The sequence below is a fragment of the Pseudophryne corroboree genome, chromosome 10, assembly GCF_028390025.1.
Source record: "Pseudophryne corroboree isolate aPseCor3 chromosome 10, aPseCor3.hap2, whole genome shotgun sequence".
NCBI classification, from domain to species: Eukaryota; Metazoa; Chordata; class Amphibia; order Anura; family Myobatrachidae; genus Pseudophryne; species Pseudophryne corroboree.
The window spans coordinates 30458288-30479953 of NC_086453.1; the positions used below are offsets into that span (position 1 = coordinate 30458288).

The 21666-nt window shown below is 46.7% G+C and overlaps 1 protein-coding gene across 2 annotated transcripts; it reads left to right on the forward strand.

Annotated features, from left to right (window-relative positions):
* Positions 1 to 421: 421 nt before the first annotated feature.
* On the forward strand, positions 422 to 21208 carry LOC134965873 (alpha-tectorin-like). Of its 2 annotated transcripts, XM_063942259.1 has the most exons (12): positions 423 to 508; positions 2051 to 2112; positions 2200 to 2238; positions 3432 to 3464; positions 4828 to 4860; positions 6591 to 6623; positions 12061 to 12093; positions 12184 to 12314; positions 12507 to 12788; positions 14674 to 14811; positions 16284 to 16443; positions 20631 to 21208. In XM_063942259.1, the coding sequence occupies exons 2-12, from the start codon at positions 2073 to 2075 to the stop codon at positions 20801 to 20803; spliced, it is 1095 nt and encodes a 364-aa protein (XP_063798329.1). In that variant the 5' UTR covers positions 423 to 508; positions 2051 to 2072; the 3' UTR covers positions 20804 to 21208. The 2 variants fall into 2 exon arrangements, with proteins under 2 accessions (XP_063798330.1, XP_063798329.1); XM_063942260.1 differs by lacking the exon at positions 4828 to 4860 and having other exon boundaries at positions 422 to 508.
* Positions 21209 to 21666: the final 458 nt, after the last annotated feature.

A 21666-nucleotide genomic window follows, 5' to 3' on the forward strand; every position in this document is an offset into this window, starting at 1 on the left:
GAAACTACTCCACTTTATCTCCATCCAAGGGTTGATACACCTCCCCCACAGTGGGAACTGCATGTTATCTTGAACAATAGAAATTGTAATATACAGCTGACATATATTGAAAAATAGGGAAATTTTCAGAATCTTTAAAACGTAAGGCTGTGATTGGAAATGAGTGGGGAAGGGCAGGCTCAAATCAGCGCAAACATTCACTTAAGTATTTGCAAATAGCACAGGCTGAACCTAAATAGTGACATGAATCATTGTTTAAATAGGGCGCATCAGTAAGGAAAGGTGTCAAAAAATCAACAGCATTGCATTGCTAGAGACATACTTAAATATTGTTGTAAGTGGTAAGTGTACACACAACGTCCTGGTACTTGATAGTGGAATAACGCCGCAATAGGTGTTAACATTTGTTTAAACACTATAGACTCCACCCCTTTCATTCAGCCCGGACTGTATAAGATGATCTCCCATCTGAGTGGCCACAGGCTGCAGAGCACTGCCCGGCACACAGGTAAGCATCAATAAAACATGGATATTTTACTGAAATACTTTTATGGGCTGAGTTACAAAATACCACCAGCTAGGGGAGCACTCGTGCATGTGTAGGAACGAGAGGCCCCGCTCACATAAATGTTTCAGAAAATGTCATAATAGTCAATGACACATTCCTTAAGATGGATACACACTATAAGATTATCTGTCCAATCTTTCAGGTTTGAGCGAAAATCTGCTAATTATGGGAGCCAATGACAATCAACCATTTGCTCCCAAAAGCTGGAAAATGGATAAAGATGGTTGTTCGGATGAATTGATTGAATCAAGGGGGTAATTCAGAGTTGATCGCAGCAGCAAATTTGTTAGCAGTTGGGCAAAACCATGTGCACTGCAGGGGGGGCAGATGTAACATGTGCAGAGAGAGTTAGATTTGGGTGGGGTGTGTTCAAACTGAAATCTAAATTGCAGTGTTTAAATAAAACAGCCAGTATTTACCCTGCACAGAAACACTATAACCCACCCAAATCTAACTCATGTTACAACTGCCCCACCTGCAGCGCACATGGGGGGTCATTCCGAGTTGTTCGCTCGCAAGCTGCTTTTAGCAGCTTTGCACACGCTAAGCCACCGCCTACTGGGAGTGAATCTTAGCTTATCAAAATTGCGAATGAAAGATTAGCAGAATTGCGAATAGACACTTCTTAGCAGTTTCTGAGTAGCTCCAGACTTACTCGGCATCTGCGATCAGTTCAGTCAGTGTCGTTCCTGGTTTGACGTCACAAACACACCCAGCGTTCGCCCAGACACTCCTCCGTTTCTCCATCCACTCCCGCGTTTTTCCCAGAAACGGTAGCGTTTTTTCGCACACACCCATAAAACGGCCAGTTTCCGCCCAGAAACACCCACTTCCTGTCAATCACATTACGATCACCAGAACGAAGAAAAAACCTCGTAATGCCGTGAGTAAAATACCTAACTGCATAGCAAATTTACTTGGCGCAGTCGCACTGCGGACATTGGGCATGCGCATTAGCGACTAATCGCTCCGTTGCGACAAAAAAATAACGAGCGAACAACTTGGAATGACCACCATGGTTTTTCCCATCTGCTAACAAATTTACTGCTGCGATCAAGTCTGAATTATCCCCCAAGTTTATTTAACCAATTTGTTTGAACGTCCAGTTTTGTCAGTTTTCCAATGTTTGGGAACAAATGGTCAATTGTCATTTGCTCCCATACATTAGCAGAATTTCGTTTCAACCAGAACGATTGGACAGATAATCTTATAGTGTGTATCCAGCTTTTATAGAATAAACCGAATTAGAACTCACTTTTGCAAGAAGAAATGTAGTTTATTATTCAATACTGCACCTTATCACCGCCTGCACCCTACACAGTACATGTAAATACTAGGACACTCTTAGGGAATGTATTTCATAAAATATCCTACACAACAACACCTCTATTAGTTAATGAGAGGGTGGGAGATTTGTAAGCAAGATTCTGAGCTCCTTCAAAATAATAATAATAATTAAGAGATGATCAATAACTCTTGCAGCGTCTTAGAGAACTGAGACAAGATGAAGGTGACCGGGAGAGTTACGCCGCTGCTGCTACTTGGTAAGTGCGGAACATTTCCTGACAGCGCAGAAACAGTAAATATTTAAAAGCCACAAACAAACTCTAATGCAAATCCTTTTCTCGCAGTTTTGATTTCACTATTTGACCAGGGATCAACAGGACCAGGTAAAACAGTTTCAGATAAATACTTTAGCAAGACGGTTACGTACAGTATTGGATGAATGTCTTCTCCTTATCTCTGTGTCATAAGTGCAAGAATAACAGTTAATTATATATAATACTACGGGGGTCATTCCGAGTTGATCGCTAGCTGCTTTCATTCGCTACGCACCGATCAGGCAAAAAAAACGGCACTTCTGCGCATGCGTATGGGGCGCAGTGCACAAGCACGATGTACTTTCACAAAAGCCGATGCAGTTTCACACAAGGTCTAGCGACGCTTTTCAGTCGCACTGCTGACCGCAGAGTGGTTGACAGGAAGTGGGTGTGTCTGGGTGTCAACTGACCGTTTTCAGGGAGTGTGTGAAAAAACGCAGGCGTGCCAGATAAAAACGCAGGCGTGCCTGGGGTAACGCAGGCGTGGCTTGCCGGACGCAGGGCGTGTTCGTGACGTCAAAACAGGAACTAAATAGTCTGCAGTGATCGCTAGCTAGGAGTAGGTCTGGAGCTACTCTGAAGCTGCACAAATTTTTTTGGTAGCCGCTGTGCGATCCTTTCGTTCGCACTTCTGCTAAGCTAAGATACACTCCCAGAGGGCGGCGGCCTAGCGTTTGCACGGCTGCTAAAAGCAGCTAGCGAGTGAACAACTCGGAATGAGGGCCAATACTACCCAATTTGGGGTTCTTGTCTAGGGCTCTGTCCTTGGTCCAGAAATTCTGACCAATTGTATTACCACAAGCAGGTGATAGGTATAAAAGGTAACTCAGGTGACAGTATGAAGGGACTGGTGTGCTTATATTCCCATACACTCTGAGATATGTATAGCCAGGTAAGCCGTATTAGACCCAATACTCTAACGCCAATTGGGAGCAGAGGGAAATGTGATTGATATATGGATCAGCCAGATGTCCATGTGGCCAGATTACAGGTATATAAGGTCCTCACTGGTCCGGCAGGGCGGCTGTGCCTGCAGGGGTATGGGGGGGTCTTTAGTTACTGGACTATGTTGCCATAGGATGTCTGCTGGCTGATGTCATATTTGTGAATAAAGGTATACGTATGTGACAATGTGCCTTTCTAGCCTAACAGCGTGCCACATCTCATCCCCTGTACATTACTGCACGCCCTGCTCTAATCTGACTTTCTCATACTTACAGCAGCAGTTACTAATAAACTAAAATGTCTGATTTCAAATACAGCGCTCGTCCAGCAGTACGCAGAGGAAGATTACGGTACGTGCAAGAGAATTAAAGAGATGACCCCCCCCCCTTTCCCCGTTTCCCTCTTCCCCACTGGTTTATTTAGTGTTTTCCCACTTTCTCAAAACTCTTCTTCATCCCTATGGCTTGACTCAAGGTGTGTGCACGCTGTGAGATTCAGGCTAACCCCGATTCTCACTATGCGGCATGGACTATGGTCGGTATAACAAGCCTAGATGACTGTGCTTGCGATACTATGTACGATTTTGGCTAAGTGTAAATTTTGACTATACATTTATACAAGATAGTCAAAATTGACTTGCCTGCACAGTCTACCTAGGCTGGCGATACCGACCTCGCGGGACCGCACATCGGTATCGCAACGGGATAGCAAGGTGCAGAGCCGGCCTTAGGCATAGGCAAACTAGGCAAATGCCTAGGGCATTTGGTATGCTTAGGGGCACCAGCAGCTTCTGCTGATTAAAATGATATGCGGCATGCCTATATTCTGTGTGTGTTCCTGGAAATCACTGTAATGTAGCATTTCGTATGCAGATACAGCCGCAGTCGCACACAGAATATAGGCATGCTGCATATCATTTTAATCAGCAGAAGCTACTTGTGCATCCTAGCCACATGGTAATGCAAATAAGATGCATTTTCATAAACAAAAGGCACCCGACGTTAGGAGAGCTGCCAGCTGACTCATGCCAGGCATCTCCTGCAGAACTAGCAGCGGTGCTAGGGGGCACCAGCCAAAATCTTGCCTAGGGCATCATATTGGTTAGGGCCGGCTCTGGCAAGGTGACTTTCACCTTGCGATCTGCACTAACTTTCCTTATAAATTTGACTATGTAGTCAAAATCGCAAGAAAATATCTCTCCAAGTGTACACACCTTCAGGGTGATCACATAACCCCGGTAGGCCATGATGGCACACACGCATAAACATGTACACACATAGACAGACACACACACACACACACACACACACATACACACTTAGGCACACAGACACACACAAATAGACACACACACAAATAGACACACATACACATAGACACACACACCTACAGAGACACACACACATGTAGACACACTGACATATGCAGTAGATACACACACAAGCATGTTTTTTTAAAAATATATATATATTTACATTCTCTGTTCTGTTCATGTTATTTGGACCTAGCCCATTGCTATAAACAAGATGTGAGTTATATCTGGGTGATAGAGTGCTGCCAATAGAAAGACAGTGAGAACACTTATCTCCCCATATATATGCTGGCAGGAGCCAGCAGTGTGATACGTTCTGTTCTGGCCTTAATATGTTCCACGTGTCCTGCTGTATAATTCCATGCCTGTGCTGTTTTCATTTGAACTTCTACTATTTACAGAACCCATCCAGCAGTACGCCAATGAAGATATCGGTAGGTGCAAGAGAACAGATGAGACCTCCTCCCTCATACCTCTCCTCCTGCGACTCACACTGATTTATTTAGCTTTTCCCCACATTCTAGAGGATTTCCTATATCCATATGGTCTGGCCCAGGGTGAAACAAAATCTGCAGTAGACATACCGCACACACATTTACACGCAAACACATACACTGACACACTTTTTTTAATTGATTTTATTCCTTGCTGAGGATGAGTGGGTCTTGTCCTCAGTATAAACATTACGTTCCTAGTTCACTGTTGCACACAGTTATTAGCAGCCTGGGCGCGTGTCACATCCTGCATACGTAACTCAGGGGTCTATTCAGGGGCAAGAGAGGAGGAGACCCGTGTTCAGCCTCCTCCGTTTGGGCCCCCTCCTCTCTACCTGGAGCGCTGTAGCGTCTGAGCACTAGAGGGCTCAGATTCAACTGCGCATGCACAGATCTCCGGGAAAATGGCGCGGCGGCCATTTTCCCTGAGATTTCTCTCATGCGCATGCGCAGAACTCCGTGAAAATGACCGCTGAGCCATTTTCACTGTGTTCTAATAGCGCTGCGGATGCCGGCGCTGGACTTCGGAGTGGTGAGTATTTTAAAAATGGGTGCAGTGTGTGCAGTGAGGGCCCCCTCTGGACTCAAGGGCCCGTGTGCACCGCGCACGCTGCACCCATTATAGAAACGCCAGTGGGTCTATTCACGAAGCAGTGAAAAGAGTGGAGAAGTTGCCCATGGCAACCAATCAGCTGCTCCGTACAATTGTATACTATGCAAATTATAAATGTTACTTCAATGCTGATTGGTTGCCATGGGCAACTTCTCCACTGGCTCACTTCTCCACACTTTTAACTGCTTCATGAATAGACCCCTTAGAGAGATTGCCAGCGATTCAAAGTCTTACAAATCTCAGCTGCATCTTAGTGTTATATTGTGAATAAGGGTATATATGTGACAATGGGCGGGATGTACTAAAGGTAAAATGTGGTAAAACCCCCGAGGGTACATATACGATTAGCATCGCTGCAGTAGGTGGCGAGGGGCGGCGATGTATGTTAATACATCTCGCCCAATGTGCTATACTGGCCTAATATTGTACTACATATCGGGGGGTCATTCCGAGTTGATCGCTAGCTGCTTTCGTTCGCTGTGCAGCGATGAGGCAAAAAAAGTCACTTCTGCGCATGCGTATGCGGCGCAATGCGCACGCGCGATGTACTATTACAACGTCTGATGTAGTTTCACACAGGATCTAGCGATGCTTTTCAGTCAAACTGCTGGCCGCAGAGTGATTGACATGAAGTGGGCGTTTCTGGGTGGCAACTGACCGTTTTCAGGGACTGCTCGTAAAAACGCAGGCGTGCCAGGAAAAATGCAGGCGTGGCCGGGCGAACGCAGGGCGTGTTTGTGACGTCAAAACAGGAACTGAACAGTCTGCAGTCATCGCAAGCGTTGAGTAGGTTTTGAGCTACTCTAAAACTGCACACAAAAAAATTGTAGCCGCTCTGCGATCCTTTCGTTCGCACATCTGCTAAGCAAAAATACACTCCCAGTGGGCGGTGGCATAGCGTTTGCACGGCTGCTAAAAACTGCTAGCGAGCGAACACCTCGAAATGACCACCATCATTCGGTACAATGTAATGCATGCCCTGCTTTCATTTATTTCTGATATGTACAAAACCGCAATTACTAACAAATGTAACTGAACTGTTTTATTTCTTGCATAGATCCCGTCCAGCAGTCAGCAAATGTAGATAACGGTACGTGCACAGATATTATATGTGACGTCTCCTCGTTCATCCTGTCACTGCACTCTGCTGCTTACACTGATTTATTACAACTATGAACCCAGTAGAACACACATGGGGCCTGATTCAGAGGAGAGGGGACACTCGCAGACTCCCAATTATCGGGAATCTGCAGCTGCGCAATGTCCATCTGCGCATGTGCGGAACGGTCCTTGTGATATTGCCCCCTAGCGCCCCTCTGACTGATTGACACGTAGTGGCGTTGAGGGGGTGGGCAGGTGGCAGGGGTAAGCCTGCGTTCCCGGAAATAGGAGCATGTCACCCCCGCTTTCTGGCCTCGCAGCCCCCACTTCCGTTGGCCAGCTGCGTGAAATCGATGATCAGATGTTGGATCCCAGCTTGGGAGGTTGGTCGCTGTGCTGGGATCGCAGCTACATGCAGGAGGCGTCTCTTCTACTGACACATCGCCTGCACGCCCACTTCTAGAGATCGGACGGAAATTCAAAGCTGCTCACTTACGGCATTGAGTTTCCGTCCGGCTGTGAATCAGGCCCATAGACACATATACACACACACATAGATACACAGGCACATATACACACACACATAGATACATAGACACATATACACACACACATAGATACACAGGCACATATACACACACACATAGATACATAGACACATATACACACACACATAGATACACAGGCACATATACACACACACATAGATACATAGACACATATACACACACACATAGATACACAGGCACAAGGCTGGACTGGTCCACAGGGGTACAGGGGAAACCACCGGTGGGCCCTAAGGTCTGCTGGTGACCCACTCCCTCCTCTAGGGATCAGGTTCCAGACTGTGCTGCTACTAATCTAGGACATTATCACGTATGCACTACAGTATTTACTGTATATATTTATCAAGGGCCCCAAACCATGCTAAATGGTTAGGCAAACCAATGTGGTGGCCGGGCACACCCCTTCCAGAGACTGGCCACACCCCTAAACATGGGCCCCTACCACTGCATACCCCTGGTGGGCCCTACATGCCCCAGTCCGACACTGCACAGGCACACACACACAGATGCAGTGGCGGATTTAGGGGGGGGGCACCAAGGCACGTGCCCCCCCTGTAATTTTTAGTGCAGACTGACATGCGGACGAGCGTCCGCATGTCAGTCTGCGGTCCCGTTTCCTCCCCTGCTGTTAGGAGGGACACGGAGGGCACAGTGCGCGCCTCTCCTGTGTCCCTCCTGGGTCTCCGGCGGCCGCTGGTCTCATGAAGGAAGTGCCGTTCGTGAGCACTTCCTTTATTACAGTGACCCGCGGCCGCCGGCCGGAGGAAGGGGGGGGGGGGAGGACGCACTGGGGGCATATTTGGCAGGGAGGGGGGGGGGGAGAGAATATCTGGCACTGGGGACATATATGGCACTGGGGGGATTATCTGGCACTGGGGGCATATATGGCACTGGGGAGGGAATATCTGGCACTGGGGGCATATTTGGCAGGGAGGGGGGGGGGGAGAATATCTGGCACTGGGGACATATATGGCACTGGGGGGAATATCTGGCACTGGGGGCATATATGGCACTGGGGGGGGAATATCTGGCACTGGGGGCATATGTGGCACTGGGGGGGGATATCTGGCACTGGGGGCATATGTGGCACTGGGGGGGGAATATCTGGCACTGGGGCATATGTGGCACTGGGGGCATATATAGCACTGGGGGGGGGCGATATCTGGCACTGGGGGCATATGTGGCTCTGTCGGGGAATATCTGGCACTGGGGGTATATGTGTACCTGGCACACATGGGGGGGGCTATATTTGGCACTGGGGGCATGTGAGTACCTGGCACCGTGGGGGAATATCTGGCACTGGGGACATATGTGGCACTGGGAGCACAGCCCTAGCAACAAGGACTACCTCCTAGCAACGAGCATGACACCCAGTGCATGAAACCCCTGGCAACGAGCATGACACCCAGTGCATGACACCCCTGGCAACGAGCATGACACCCAGTGCATGAAACCCCTGGCAACGAGCATGACACCCTGAGCATGAAAACCCCTGGCACCGTGCATGGAACCAAGAGCATGAAACCCCTGGCAACGAGCATGACACCCAGTGCATGAAACCCCTGACAACGAGCAGGTATTTGAAAAGTAATTAGAAGCCTTACTGTAGGACTTAATGTGTAATGGGCATTACGGTGTGTGGCATAATGTATCACGGACATTGCGGTGTGTGTCATAATGTGTCACAGGCATTACGGTGTATGGTATACTATATCGCTGGCATTGTGATATGTGGTATAATGTCTCAGGGTCATTGCAGTGTGTGGCATAATGTATCACGGACATTGCGGTTTGTGTCATAATGTGTCAGGCATTACGGTGTGTGGTATACTATATCACGGGCATTGTGGTATGTGGTATAATGTCTCAGGGTCATTGCAGTGTGGCATAATATATAACGGGCATTGCGGTGTGTGGCATAGGGTATAACGGGCATTGCGGTATGTGTCACAGGCATTACGGTGTATGGTATACTATATCACGGGCATTGTGGTATAATGTCTCAAGGTCATTGCAGTGTGTGGCATAATGTGTCACAGACATTGTATGTGCTATAATGTATCAGGGGCAGTGCAGTGTGTAGCATAATGTATAACGGGCATTGCGATTCCTGTCATAATGTGTCACAGGCATTACGGTGTGTGGCATAATGTGTCTGGGGCATTACAGTGTGTGCATATTGTGTCATGTGCATTATTGTGTGTGGAATAATGTCTAAGGGCCATTGCAGTATGTGGAATAATGTATACTGGGCATTACTATAAGGAGGAAAAATGACAAATAATGTAAGGGGCATGAATCAGAATTATTTTTCTTTCCTGTGGTGGCCAACGTCTGGGCGTGCAGGTTGCAAAACTGGGGTATAAGGTAGTCTTTTCCTGCAATACCACGCCCATTCAAACGAAGCCACGCCCATTCCAACAAAGCCACACCCCTTATGGTGCCCCCCCCTGTAATTTTTTTCTGGATCCGCCCCTGCACAGATGCATAGACACTCACACACACAGATACATAGACACTCACACACACAGATACATAGACACTCACACACACAGATACATAGACACTCACACACACAAGTCTGTTCCTTAATATTTGTGGATTTTCAGATCCTATCTAATTGTCTCTCCTTGGCCTCCTTTCCTGTTATTTTGAAAAATTGTTCTCTAATGGGCAAAACCATGTGCACTGCAGGTGGCAGGGCCGGTTCTGGCGCTCTGTGCGCCCCGACGGCAATAGGGGGCGTGGCTTCGTACAGGGGGCGTGGTCATTTATGCCCCCTGTACAGACTGAAAAGATGTGCGGTGCGCGATGACGTCATCGCGCACCGCACAGTAAAGGACCTCTCCACGAAGGGAAACTAGATGCGTACGCGTCTAGTTTCCCTTCACAGCGGCAGCGGGGGGCAGCGGCCAGCGGCAGCAGGGGGGCAGCGGGCAGCACACAGCAGCAGCGGATCTTGCCCTGGTGCGGCGCCCTCCGGAAGGCGGCACCCCGGGCAAAAGTCCTGCTTGCCCGTGGCAAGATCCGCTACTGGCAGGTGGGACAGATATAACATGTGCAGCAAGAGTTAGATTTGGGTGGGTTATATTGTTTCTGTGCAGGGTAAATACTGGCTGCTTTATTTTTACACTGCAATTTAGATTTCAGTTTGAACACACCCCACCCAAATCTGACTCTCTCTGCACATGTTACATCTGCCCCCCCCCCCCCCCCCCCCGCCCCCCTCCCTGCAGTGCACATGGTTTTGCCCATTAGAGAACAATTTTGCTGCTGCAATCAGGTCTGAATTATCTGTAACCAAACGGCTGGATGAGGATGAATACTTTGGTGTCAATCCCGCAACTACTTCCAAGGGATCTTGCACACCAACCTACAGTCCAGATGTTCACAGGACAATGTGTTTGACCTAATGATGAAGGCCAGTTATGGGAATACATATGGAAGAATCATGTGTTTCTTACATGTCCAAACTTTTAAAATAATGAAAGTCTTCTGCGTGTGGCCCCAGCGGGACTCTATGGTCTGTGCCTTTTGCTTGTTGTCCCGTTTCCTTTTCTTTTTTTTTGCTTTAGTCTACTCTGCGAGTCGGCAATAGGTCAGAAAACAGGAAACTTCTACCCCCATGTATAGTGATAGAGCCCTCACACTAGGCTTGTATAGGTGAGGCAGTGATGAGGCTTGTATAGGTGAGGCAGTGATGTGCGGTGAGGTGAGGCAGTGCCTCTCCTTTCATACCCCCAGAATACTACAGAGCTGTGACTATACATATGTTTAAAAAAAAAACAAATAATAGATTATAAAAATCTTATTTGTGTTATTCTAATCATTTCTACCCTGCTCCTAACTGCCAGTTTTCAAACACAGCCTGCAAAGTGACAGTTGGGAGCTGATTGGCTGGTATTTCATCTCCGTCCACTTTATCTCTTTCCAAACGTTGGTGCATATGCCCCAGGAAGTGGAGTTATACATTTCTGACAATGGGGGTCATTCCGAGTTGACCGTAGCTGTGCTAAATTTAGCACAGGTACGATCATGTTCCCTGACATGCGGGAGGACGCCCAGCACAGGGCTAGTCCGCCCCGCATGTCAGTCCCCTCCCCCCCCCTGCACAAATACAAAAGCATCGCACAGCGGCGATGCTTTTGTATTTCTGCAGTAACTCCCTGCCAGCGCAGCTCCTGCGGCTGGCCGGGAGTTGTTCGTCGCTACCGCTGGCTGCAGCGGCTGCGTGAGATGTCACGCAGCCGCCATGGCCCGCCCCCCAATGGTCCGGCCACGCCTGCGTTGGCCGGACCGCTCCCCCTAAACGGCGGCTTAATGCCGCCGCCCAGCCCCCTCCCGCCCAGCGACCGCATCTGTCTCAGAGGTGATCGTTAGGCAACGATGATTGCCATGCGCCGGCGCACTGCAGCGCCGGCGCATGCGCAGTTCCGACCCGATCGCTGCACTGCGACAAACTGCAGCGAGCGATCGGGTCAGAATGGCCCCCAATGTGCGTTTCTGGCCTAATTCTGTTCCACCTGGCGTCCTGCGCACTTCAGTTGGTACTAGCCAGTTCTGCAGATGCCCATGTGGCCAGGTTAGATCAGACCCCGCTGGTGAGGCTCAGCGGCTGTATGGTGTACGTACGGGCACGTTGTGTTACTCTATATCCATAGTGCCATAAGATGTGCACTGCCTAATGTCATACGTGTGAATACAGGTATACATGGGTGACACAACATGCTTATCTGGCCTGATAGTGTTATCCTTCTCACCCCCTGTACATTACTGCATGTCCTGCTTTATTCTGACGTTCTGATATTTATAACAGCAATTACTAACAAACTAAACAGAACCGTTTAACTTCTCAAACAGAACCGGCCCAGCAGTACGCAAGTGACGATAGCGGTAAGTGGAAGGAAAGGACATACTGTATGACGTCTCCTCACTCATAGCTCTTCCCCTGCTGCTTACACCGATTTATTTCATGTTCCTCAGATGACCTTCTTTATCCGTATGGACCGGCTCAGGGTGACAATAAGACCCCAATAGAAGATGATGGGACATCAGGAGAAGTCCCCCTCTCTATCACCTTTAAATTCTTTGGGAAAGAATACAAATCTCTCTATGTAAGTAGGGTCCATATATATATATTTTGAGCCTAGAACAAAGATGTGTTGTAGAAGAGTAGAAGTATTATCAGTTTCTCATTGCCCTATTTATCTTACTCTCGTTTCCAAATGGCACAATCAATAAATGTCTTGTAGAATTTTCCGTAGAATGCTGAACATCTTTTTCTATCGCCTGCTCTCTGTCTCTAGGTGAACAACAACGGGGTGATTTCATTCAACAGCGCAGTGTCGCAGTATACACCTGATCCTTTCCCACTTACAAATGGTGAAACGTTCGTCACCCCTTTCTGGGGAGACGTGGATAATAATCTGGGAGGTGTAGTGTACTATAGGGAGACGACAGACCCCGCTATACTGCAGAGGATAACACGGGATATGGCGAAGCATCTTCCACTCAAACATTACGTAACGACGTGGGCTTTCATCGCCACCTGGGACAAAGTAGCCTATTATGGTGCAGCATCTACCAAGGTCAGTAATGTCCCATCTCACCTACATCATTGATATGTTTATCAAGGATTGTTTAAACATGTGTTTGTTTTGATGGGATACTATAAAATATAATTTAGGCTTATATAAATGAATATGTTTTATTAAGTTCATCCTGGTACAAACTATAGGTACCGTTCCCAGATTTTCACCAACAATTCCTGGATACAGAACTTTTTGGGTTACAAAAAATCTGCTAATGTTACTAGCAGAGCAGCCAGAATCTTATGTATTCCTTGCGAGCCCGGACGAGGGTAGAACAGCGGGTTTATGACTTGTTGGAACTTGGACACATGGTGATTTCAACACCAGTCCGATATGCATGAAAATGTACAATGTGTTCTGAGTTGAGGCACATATGCCTGAGTTCAGCTGCACATACATCCCAGCTTTGTACGTACAGAGTCCCAGTACAGATTTGGACACATGGGGCCGGATGTAATGGACTGTGAGACGGCCGAGCGCACAAATTTTTTTTTTAAGCAGAAAACATTTACAAGGCAAAACCAGGTTGGTTTATACCCTATATAAGTCTCTGGGCTTCTTACCGCCCCCCAACGCCCAGTGCTGCTCACGCTGCTGCCCCCCCAATACCCGAGTGCAGGCAACCTCCCATCACAGTCCCGGATCCCAGCCTGCTCCTCCCCGAGCCATAGCCAAATTAAGGGGGGGATGCAGTGCATACTGTAGCCCGGGCCCCCCCATTGTCAGGGGGCCCCCTGGCCAGAGTGCACTGAAATCACCGGCTTTCCCTCTTAAGCAGCAGCAGAACCAGCAGCCAGAATGCGAGCAGGACAGTGGCAGTGCAGGCAGAGACACAGGAGTATCATGTTTCATGAGCTACCGACAGAGGATAGGAGTGACATAGGTATCTCAGCTTCTCCTCTTCCCTGGGTGTCTGAGTCTTGTGTAAACTGTTATGCAACTAAACCATCTGGGTCTAGAGACACACACAGAGTCCTCCTGAGTCCTGTCCCAGTGTGTAAGTAGTATAGAGGCTGCTGCTATTCTTTCATGTGATAAGATTAATTATTTTATTTTTCTATGTGTATTTTAAGGTTAAGTTGTCTGAAAAGGTTATATAATAGTTGTCTTTCAATTAGGTAGAGCTTTAATCAGTACCCAGCTATTATTAAACTATTAGTTTAAAACTAATATACACCATTGGGGTGAATTTAATATACACAATCCATATCTCCCACCATGACCCATTCCAGGAGGGACAACATGCTTTCTACCTGGTCTTCCTTCTTAATTTACGATTGCAATTACCTGTGTTGAAACACCTTTCTTATCAATTAAATAGTTCAACACAGGTAACGCCAATCATATATTAAGTGGGAAGTCCAGGTAGAGAGCATTTTGTCCCTCCTGGAATGGGACATGTTGGGCGGTATGCACAATCTAATATACACCCCCCCCCCCCCCAACCCCCACCTTCCATCAGGGACCCCTGTCTTAAGTGCCCCGGGCACCACCAAGGCTTAATCCGGCCCTGCCCCCAGCAAAACCGCCAGATGTCCTTCCGGCTACGGGGAGGAGCCTGGGACTGACTGCAGACGTCACCTCCCGGGGCTGGAGGCCCCCACACACTCTCTCCTCTGGACCACCAAGCTTTGCAGGGGGCCTCAGCCATCGCATTGCGATACTAATCGCATACGTTAGTACATATGCGATAAGCTTCGGTGCGATGGACGGCGATGGCCCGCAAAGACTATTAGTACATCCCACCCTTAGAACAGTTTGTAACCCTAATATTATGCATTATGTTACAATAATAAACAGAGCAATTAATTGTGCAATTTATTTAGTGATTCCTTAAAAGCTATTTATTTATTTTTATTTTTGGGGCGGGGTGGATTCTCAGGTGAACACGTTCCAGGCTGTCCTTACCACAGACGGGTTCCATTACTTTGCCATCTTAAATTATGGTGACATTCAGTGGACAACTGGGACTGCCAGCGATGGTAACCCCGAGACCGGCTTGGGTGGCACCCCGGCTCAGGTATTTTCAAAGATACTGTGTCTACTACTTGTATGTAATAATACCAGCTCTCGTCCCATATACCAGCTCTCGTCCCATATACCAGCTCTCTTATGTTATACATACTTTTATACTGACTCTGGAACCGTATACACAATAAAAGCAGCTCTCCTATATAACTGCATTCATACTGAATTTTGTTATCACATATATAATAAAACTACACTAATATTGTATATTTATATTGAACCTTGTACAGAATATATATACTATACAGTATTATTATTACTTACGGTACAATAATGACATATCCTACATGTGGACTAACACTGAATTGGTTACCGCATATATGATAATACTGACTCCTTTACTTACAGCTTGTGTTCATTGGTGGTCATTCCGAGTTGTTCGCTCGCTAGCAGTTTTTAGCAGCCGTGCAAACGCTATGCCGCCTCCCACTGGGTGTGTATTTTAGCTTAGCAGAAGTGCGAACAAATGGATCGCAGAGCGGCGGCAACGTTTTTTTTGTGCAGTTTTAGAGTAGCTCAAAACCTACTCAGCGCTTGTGATCACTTCAGACTGTTCAGTTTCTGTTTTGATGTCACAAATACGCCCTGCGTTCGCCAAGCCACGCCTGCCACACCTGCATTTTTTTCGAACACTCCTTGAAACCAGTCAGTTGACACCCAGAAACGCCCACTTCATGTCAATCACTCTGTGGCCACCAGTGTGACTGAAAAGTTTCGCTAGACCTTGTGTGAAACTAGATCGTCTGTTGTAATAGTACGTCGCGCGTGCGCATTGCGCCGCATACGCAGAAGTGCCTTTTTTTGCCTCATCGCTGCACAGCGAACGAATGCAGCTAGCGAACAACTCGGAATGACCACCATTGTACCCTATAATTGTCACCAATTCTGTATCGCCACCTGTAGTTTAGAAATGGTATTGCTGCAATCCAAATACCATTCTTTTAATGGCGACGGGCCGTCTGGCATCACTCTACTCCAACTACAGTAAATGTGATCTTAAATATTAATATCTATAATAAATATATATTAATAATTGCAAGTATTTCATTTTTTCAGTAGTACATACATTAAGTTACTTCCACAATGATTAATCATTTATCTCACTTACAATTAACAATAGTTTGGCTCTAGTTCCAGACCTATTTACACCTCACCGCCTTCAATACAGCCCCTGGTAAATTGCTGTCATTGGTACAGTATGTCTCAAATACAATAGGTGACTATTTCAATTAGACACTGTTAAGCCATTACATGATGTTACAATCAATGACGTGCCTGACATTGTTTCTTGTGGTTTATGTGATTCGGGTAGTGAGGAGGTGGGCGGGGGGGGGGGGGGGGGGGGGGGGGGTTTGTGGGCAGGGCAGGTGTGCCGGATACCCTGTTATACAGTCTCACATTTTGTATGTCAAGATGACTTTGAACAGCCACAAATGAATGGACATGATGTTGTCACGTTGGCAGGCTGGATTTAACAGTGGAGATGACACTCATTACTTTAATATTCCTGGATCCAGAACGGATGAGGTGCTGAAAATTAAGTCAACAACTAATGTAGACTTCCCTGGACGATGGGTTTTCGAAGTTGACGTCTTCAAGGTTCTCGGAGGTTGCAGTTTCCAAGGTATTCATAAAATATATATATATAGACCATCAGTTTAATGTTCATTGTTATCTGAAATGAAAGCATAGAATTATTTAACAAATGTAAACAACATTTTTGACTTACTGATCAGTATATAGCCACATTTGAAGCTATATAACTGATACACACACCCGTGGCATTCTTTTCTTTCTGCGGCAGAAATCATATATTGTTTGAGACATTCATCCCACAACTGCTGCAGATGTTCTCACACATGTGCCGCACCTGTAAGTTGCTTTGCTCTCAGTCCAGCTCATCCCAAACCAGCTGGATGGGGTGTTCAGTGAGTATGTAGACTGTGCGGCCAGTCCATGACTTTAGGCTATGGTCTATAGCTATTCCTGGAAGGAAGCTCAGACATAGCCTGGAGGAAGCTTTTTTTTTTTTTTTTACCTCTAGTAGTTTTACTGCTTCCCCTTGTACCATTTCAGTTTATTCACTAGACATGAACAAAAAATATCAGCGATAGAATGAATATCTCAACTGATAGAAAATGTAAATATAGGGGTCTATTTACTAAGCCTTGGATGGAAATAAAGTGTCATGGATACCAGGCTTCTCTGTGTGTGCGTGCGCAGGAGGTACATGAAATGAGGTATACAGAGACAAAAGGAATGTATATAGATTTATAAATGCAAAATAACAGAATCCATAGGGATAAACTGTGCTATCAACAGATAAGAGACCAAGTATGTAAGCAAGTAGCTGTGAACATGCAGAATACCAGAGTGCTGGGAGAATGCAGGCCAGCTACTCTGTTACTTGTAGTTACCATGAGTAGACCATTATTGATGAACTGGGACAAAGCAGGTCAGCTATGCAGGATAGCAGGGTACTGGGAGAATGCAGGTCAGCTATACACCTACACCCTTTGTTCCTATATTGTAGTATTGCAGTACTTAGTCCCAGCAAGGTAGCACATCCCATTTTAAGAAGCTAGGGTGTGCAGTCCAGGCCCCAGCTCTATACAGCTATACAGGTTACCCGAGTCCTGGGAGAATGCAGGCCAGCTATGCAGGATAGCAGAGTACTGGGAGAATGCAGACCAGCTACTCAGTAGTCCATTAACGATGATCTGAGAGAATGCAGGTCAGCTATGCAGGATAGCAGAGTACTGGGAGAATGCAGGTCATCTATGCAGGTTACCTGAGTACTGGGAGAATGAGGCCAGCTACTCAGTAGTCCATTAACGATGATCTGAGAGAATACAGGTTACCTGGGTACTGGGAGAATGCAGGCCAGCTACTCAGTAGTTCATTAACGATGAGCTGAGAGAATGCAGGCCAGCTACTCAGTAGTCCATTAGCGATGAGCTGAGAGAATGCAGGTTACCTGAGTACTGGGAGAATGCAGGCCAGCTACTCAGTAGTCCATTAACAATGAGCTGAGAGATTGCAGCCTCAAAGGTAGACTTGATGAACTGGCACAGGAGTGCTTGTGAACAGAGGATAAATAGCAGCTTCCCAGGTGCAAACCACAGCTGCACATAACTAGGTAATCAAGCCTGCCAGGTCACAGAGTGGGAACTGCTAGACAGACCAGGAGACAGAGAGTGACACCTAGAGACAGAAAGGATATATGGCCAGGATCATGACATAAAGGGGACAGAGATAAAGGAAGTTATTCAGGTTTGTTAGCAAACCAAAAAAGTTAGCAATTGTGCAAAACTATGTTGGACTGCAGGAGGAGGGGGGGGGGGGGCAGATGTAACATGTGCAGAGAGTAGATTTGGGTGGGTGTGTTCAAACTTAAATCTAAATTGCAGTGTAGAAATGAAGCAGCCAGTATTTACCCTGCACAGAAACAATATAACCCACCCAAATCTAAATTTCTCTGCACATGTTACACCTGCCCCACTTGCAGTGCAACATGGCTTTGCCCAATTGCTAACTTTTTTGGTTTGCTAACAAACCTGAATAACCCCCAAAGTCCAGCCAATCATCTCCTGTCATTTTCCAAACCCAGCCTGTGACATGGCAGGTAGATGCTGATCGGCCGGTGCTTTATCTCCATCCAAGGCTTAGTAAATAGACCCCTTAGTGTGTAACGATATGACACTAAATTAATTATTGTTATGTACTGTATGCATAAAAACATTTGTTCTAAAAACATTGGGGGCCATTCTGACCCGATCGCACGCTGCAGTTGTTCGCAGCGCAGTGATCGGGTCGGAACTGCGCATGCGCCGGTGCCGCAGTGCGCTGGCGCATGGCAGATGGCCGAAGGCCGTCGTTACCTAGCGATCGCCTCTGTCTGGTTGACAGGCAGAGGCGGTCCCTGGGAGGGAGGTGGCAGCACGAGCGTGTTTAGCCGGACCCTGCGGGGGAGGGCCTCAGCGGCTGCGTGATGTCACACGCAGCCGCTGCGACCCGGGGCAACGACGAGTAACTCCCGGCCAGCCGCAGGAGCGTCAAGTACAAAAGCATCGCTGCTGTGCGATGCTTTTGTACTTGTGCGGGGGGGGGGGGGGGGGGCGGACTGACATGCGGGGCAGATTAGCCCTGTGCTGGGCGTCCTCCCACATGTCTGGGAAGATGATCGAAGCTGTGCTAAATTTAGCACAGCTACGATCAGCTCGGAATGACCCCCATTGTGCGACAATATTTCAATAATTGATGTTGAGCCACAGGATGTGGGAGAATATATCAGATAAAAAAGAATTGTTACTAATAATATTAACCCTTCCTTTTAGTACTTGATCATTTAAACAAGTGTAAATTATTATCAGTTATGCAATTTATCACAAATCTGAACAAACTGAAAATGTCAGCGTGAGTCCTGGAACTTAGTGTTCCAAGCAGCAGTGTTCCTGGAACTACAGTTCCTTTAATTCATTTAAATACCAGCATGTCTGACATTTGCCATTGGATTAGGCCACGTCTCCAACGAACCAGACAATGGCCCCAACCTGCGAAGACATGACTACTTTTTACTGTAACCATACGTGGATTTTGTCCATGGTAAAATAGGAAAGCCTAACAAATGTTTTATAAATGTGGATGGAGGCTGCGCTCACAGGGGAAAGGATGCTAACGAGTGCTGCTGAACCTGGAGGCGTCCTACCTCCTTTACTGGAATATATAACTTGGAATGGTCAGCGCGCTCATTGGGGGAAAGAAGGGGGGAGTGTTACGGGATGGGATATGGCTATAGATATGTAGATGTGTTAAACTGTTTGCGTATGAATGTGGGTTTGCAGCAATGATCAATCTAATGGTGGTTTCTAGTCATTCACTTTATTGTGGTATTTGAATATATCTTACAGGTCAGCAACCTCCTTGTAATGATATAATGGTTCCTTATCCCACCGTTCCTTCACCACTGTCAGGTGTGTCCTGCAGACTACCCTTTGCAAGGTATACCTTACTAATGGTATACAAAAATGAACCCCAGCTCAGGTAAATGTCAGGTGTACCCTGCGGGTCACCTTTACCATAGGTGTGGTGGGTGCCTATGTGCCCTCTGAAGCTGTGTCCTGATTGAATGTTTGGGGGATATGACCAGTGCGGCGTCCCGCCTGTCAGTCCCCTCTCATGTGCGGCGCTGAGTTGTGGGGTCGTGGGCTGTGTATCACACACTTACCGCCGGGGGCAGGTCTCTGCCTGCCGCCGGTGACCGCGTCTCTTCCTTCCACAACCTCAGGCCTCGGTCCTCTTTGTCAGTGTCCTCCGTCTCCTTTGGTCCGCACGCTTCTCCAGCAGCCGCCGGTCTCCTCCGTCCACGGGTCCCGTTCTGCTACTTCCTGGTTCGAGCGTCACGTTCGATGTCACGTGAGCGCTCTGTCTGTAGGGAATACCGCTGTGTTCCCTTCTCCGGCCGGGGAAGGGGAGCTGTGAATGATTGTGGTGTGAATTAGCAAGTTCCCAACGCGTTTCAGCACGGATGCCTTTGTCAAGGATTTGCCTGAGCTGGGGTTCATTTTTTGTATACCATTAGTAAGATATATTCAAATACCACAATAAAGTGAATGACTAGAAACCACCATTAGATTGATCATTGCTGCAAACCCACATTCATACGCAAACAGTTTAACACATCTACATATCTATAGCCATATCCCATCCCGCAACACTCCCCCCTTTTTTCCCCCAATGAGCGCGCTGACCATTCCAAGTTAACAAATGTTTTATCCTTTCTCTTCCTCAAATTTCAAACGTCTCTTGCAGCAAAATTTGCCAAAGAAGGTGAAGAGTTTTGGAAAGAATCTACCTGCAACACAAAGTGCGCCTGCCATGATGGCAGGGTGTGCTGCGAGGATGAGCCGTGCCCCGAGAATAGCACCTGCGAAGCCTCAGGATCATTCTTTACATGCAAAATCAAGCAAAATGTCTGCTCGTGAGGCGAAGGCTGAGTCTCCATAGAATTTACTTACATTTCTGTCTTGCCCATTTCTTTCTTTTATAGCACAAAAAATAGACAACTTTGCTTATTTATACAGTAGTGCCAGTATAATACATGCATCGTAACCCATAGCAACCAAATGATGTTATCTTTCAGTGATACAATTGCAGTGCTCTAATGATAAACTCTGATATCCCGTTGCCAAAGGATACAGCACATGCTACACTCACTGTGATATATGTTTAATCATAGTACATTGTATGTAAGATGTGCTATAAAAGATGTGAATAAACATTAAAAAAGACTAATATAGAACATACATGTAACCACGCTTATTCCAGATAATGTTCTCTGCAGCTGCAATAAGAATGCAACAAAAATAAATAAATTATTGATTATCGGATGACGTTTGTAAGAGGTTATTTTATGTTAAAATTCCAATAGATAACCATAGAATAATGCATTTTTGCTATCTGTTCTCGGACAGGTAAATTGCTCTTCCTGTTAAGTAAACTCTTTTTATCAGTGTATAGGTATTGTTAATATAGGATTTTAATTACCTACCGGTAAATCCTTTTCTCGTAGTCCGTAGAGAATGTTGGGGTCCATTTAGTACCATGGGGTATAGACGGATCCTTTGGGAGCCACTGGCATTTTAAGAGTTTAATAGTGTGGGCTGGCCCCTCCATGTATGCCCCTCCTACCAGACCCAGTCTAGAAACTGTGCCAAAGAAAACAGACATACTTCGAGAGAAAGAAATACACAGATAGTGGTGAGATTCATACCAGCTCACACATAACAAAAAGGAAAGCCAAGCTAACCAACTTGGAACAATTCAGCAATGGCTGAAACAACAATAC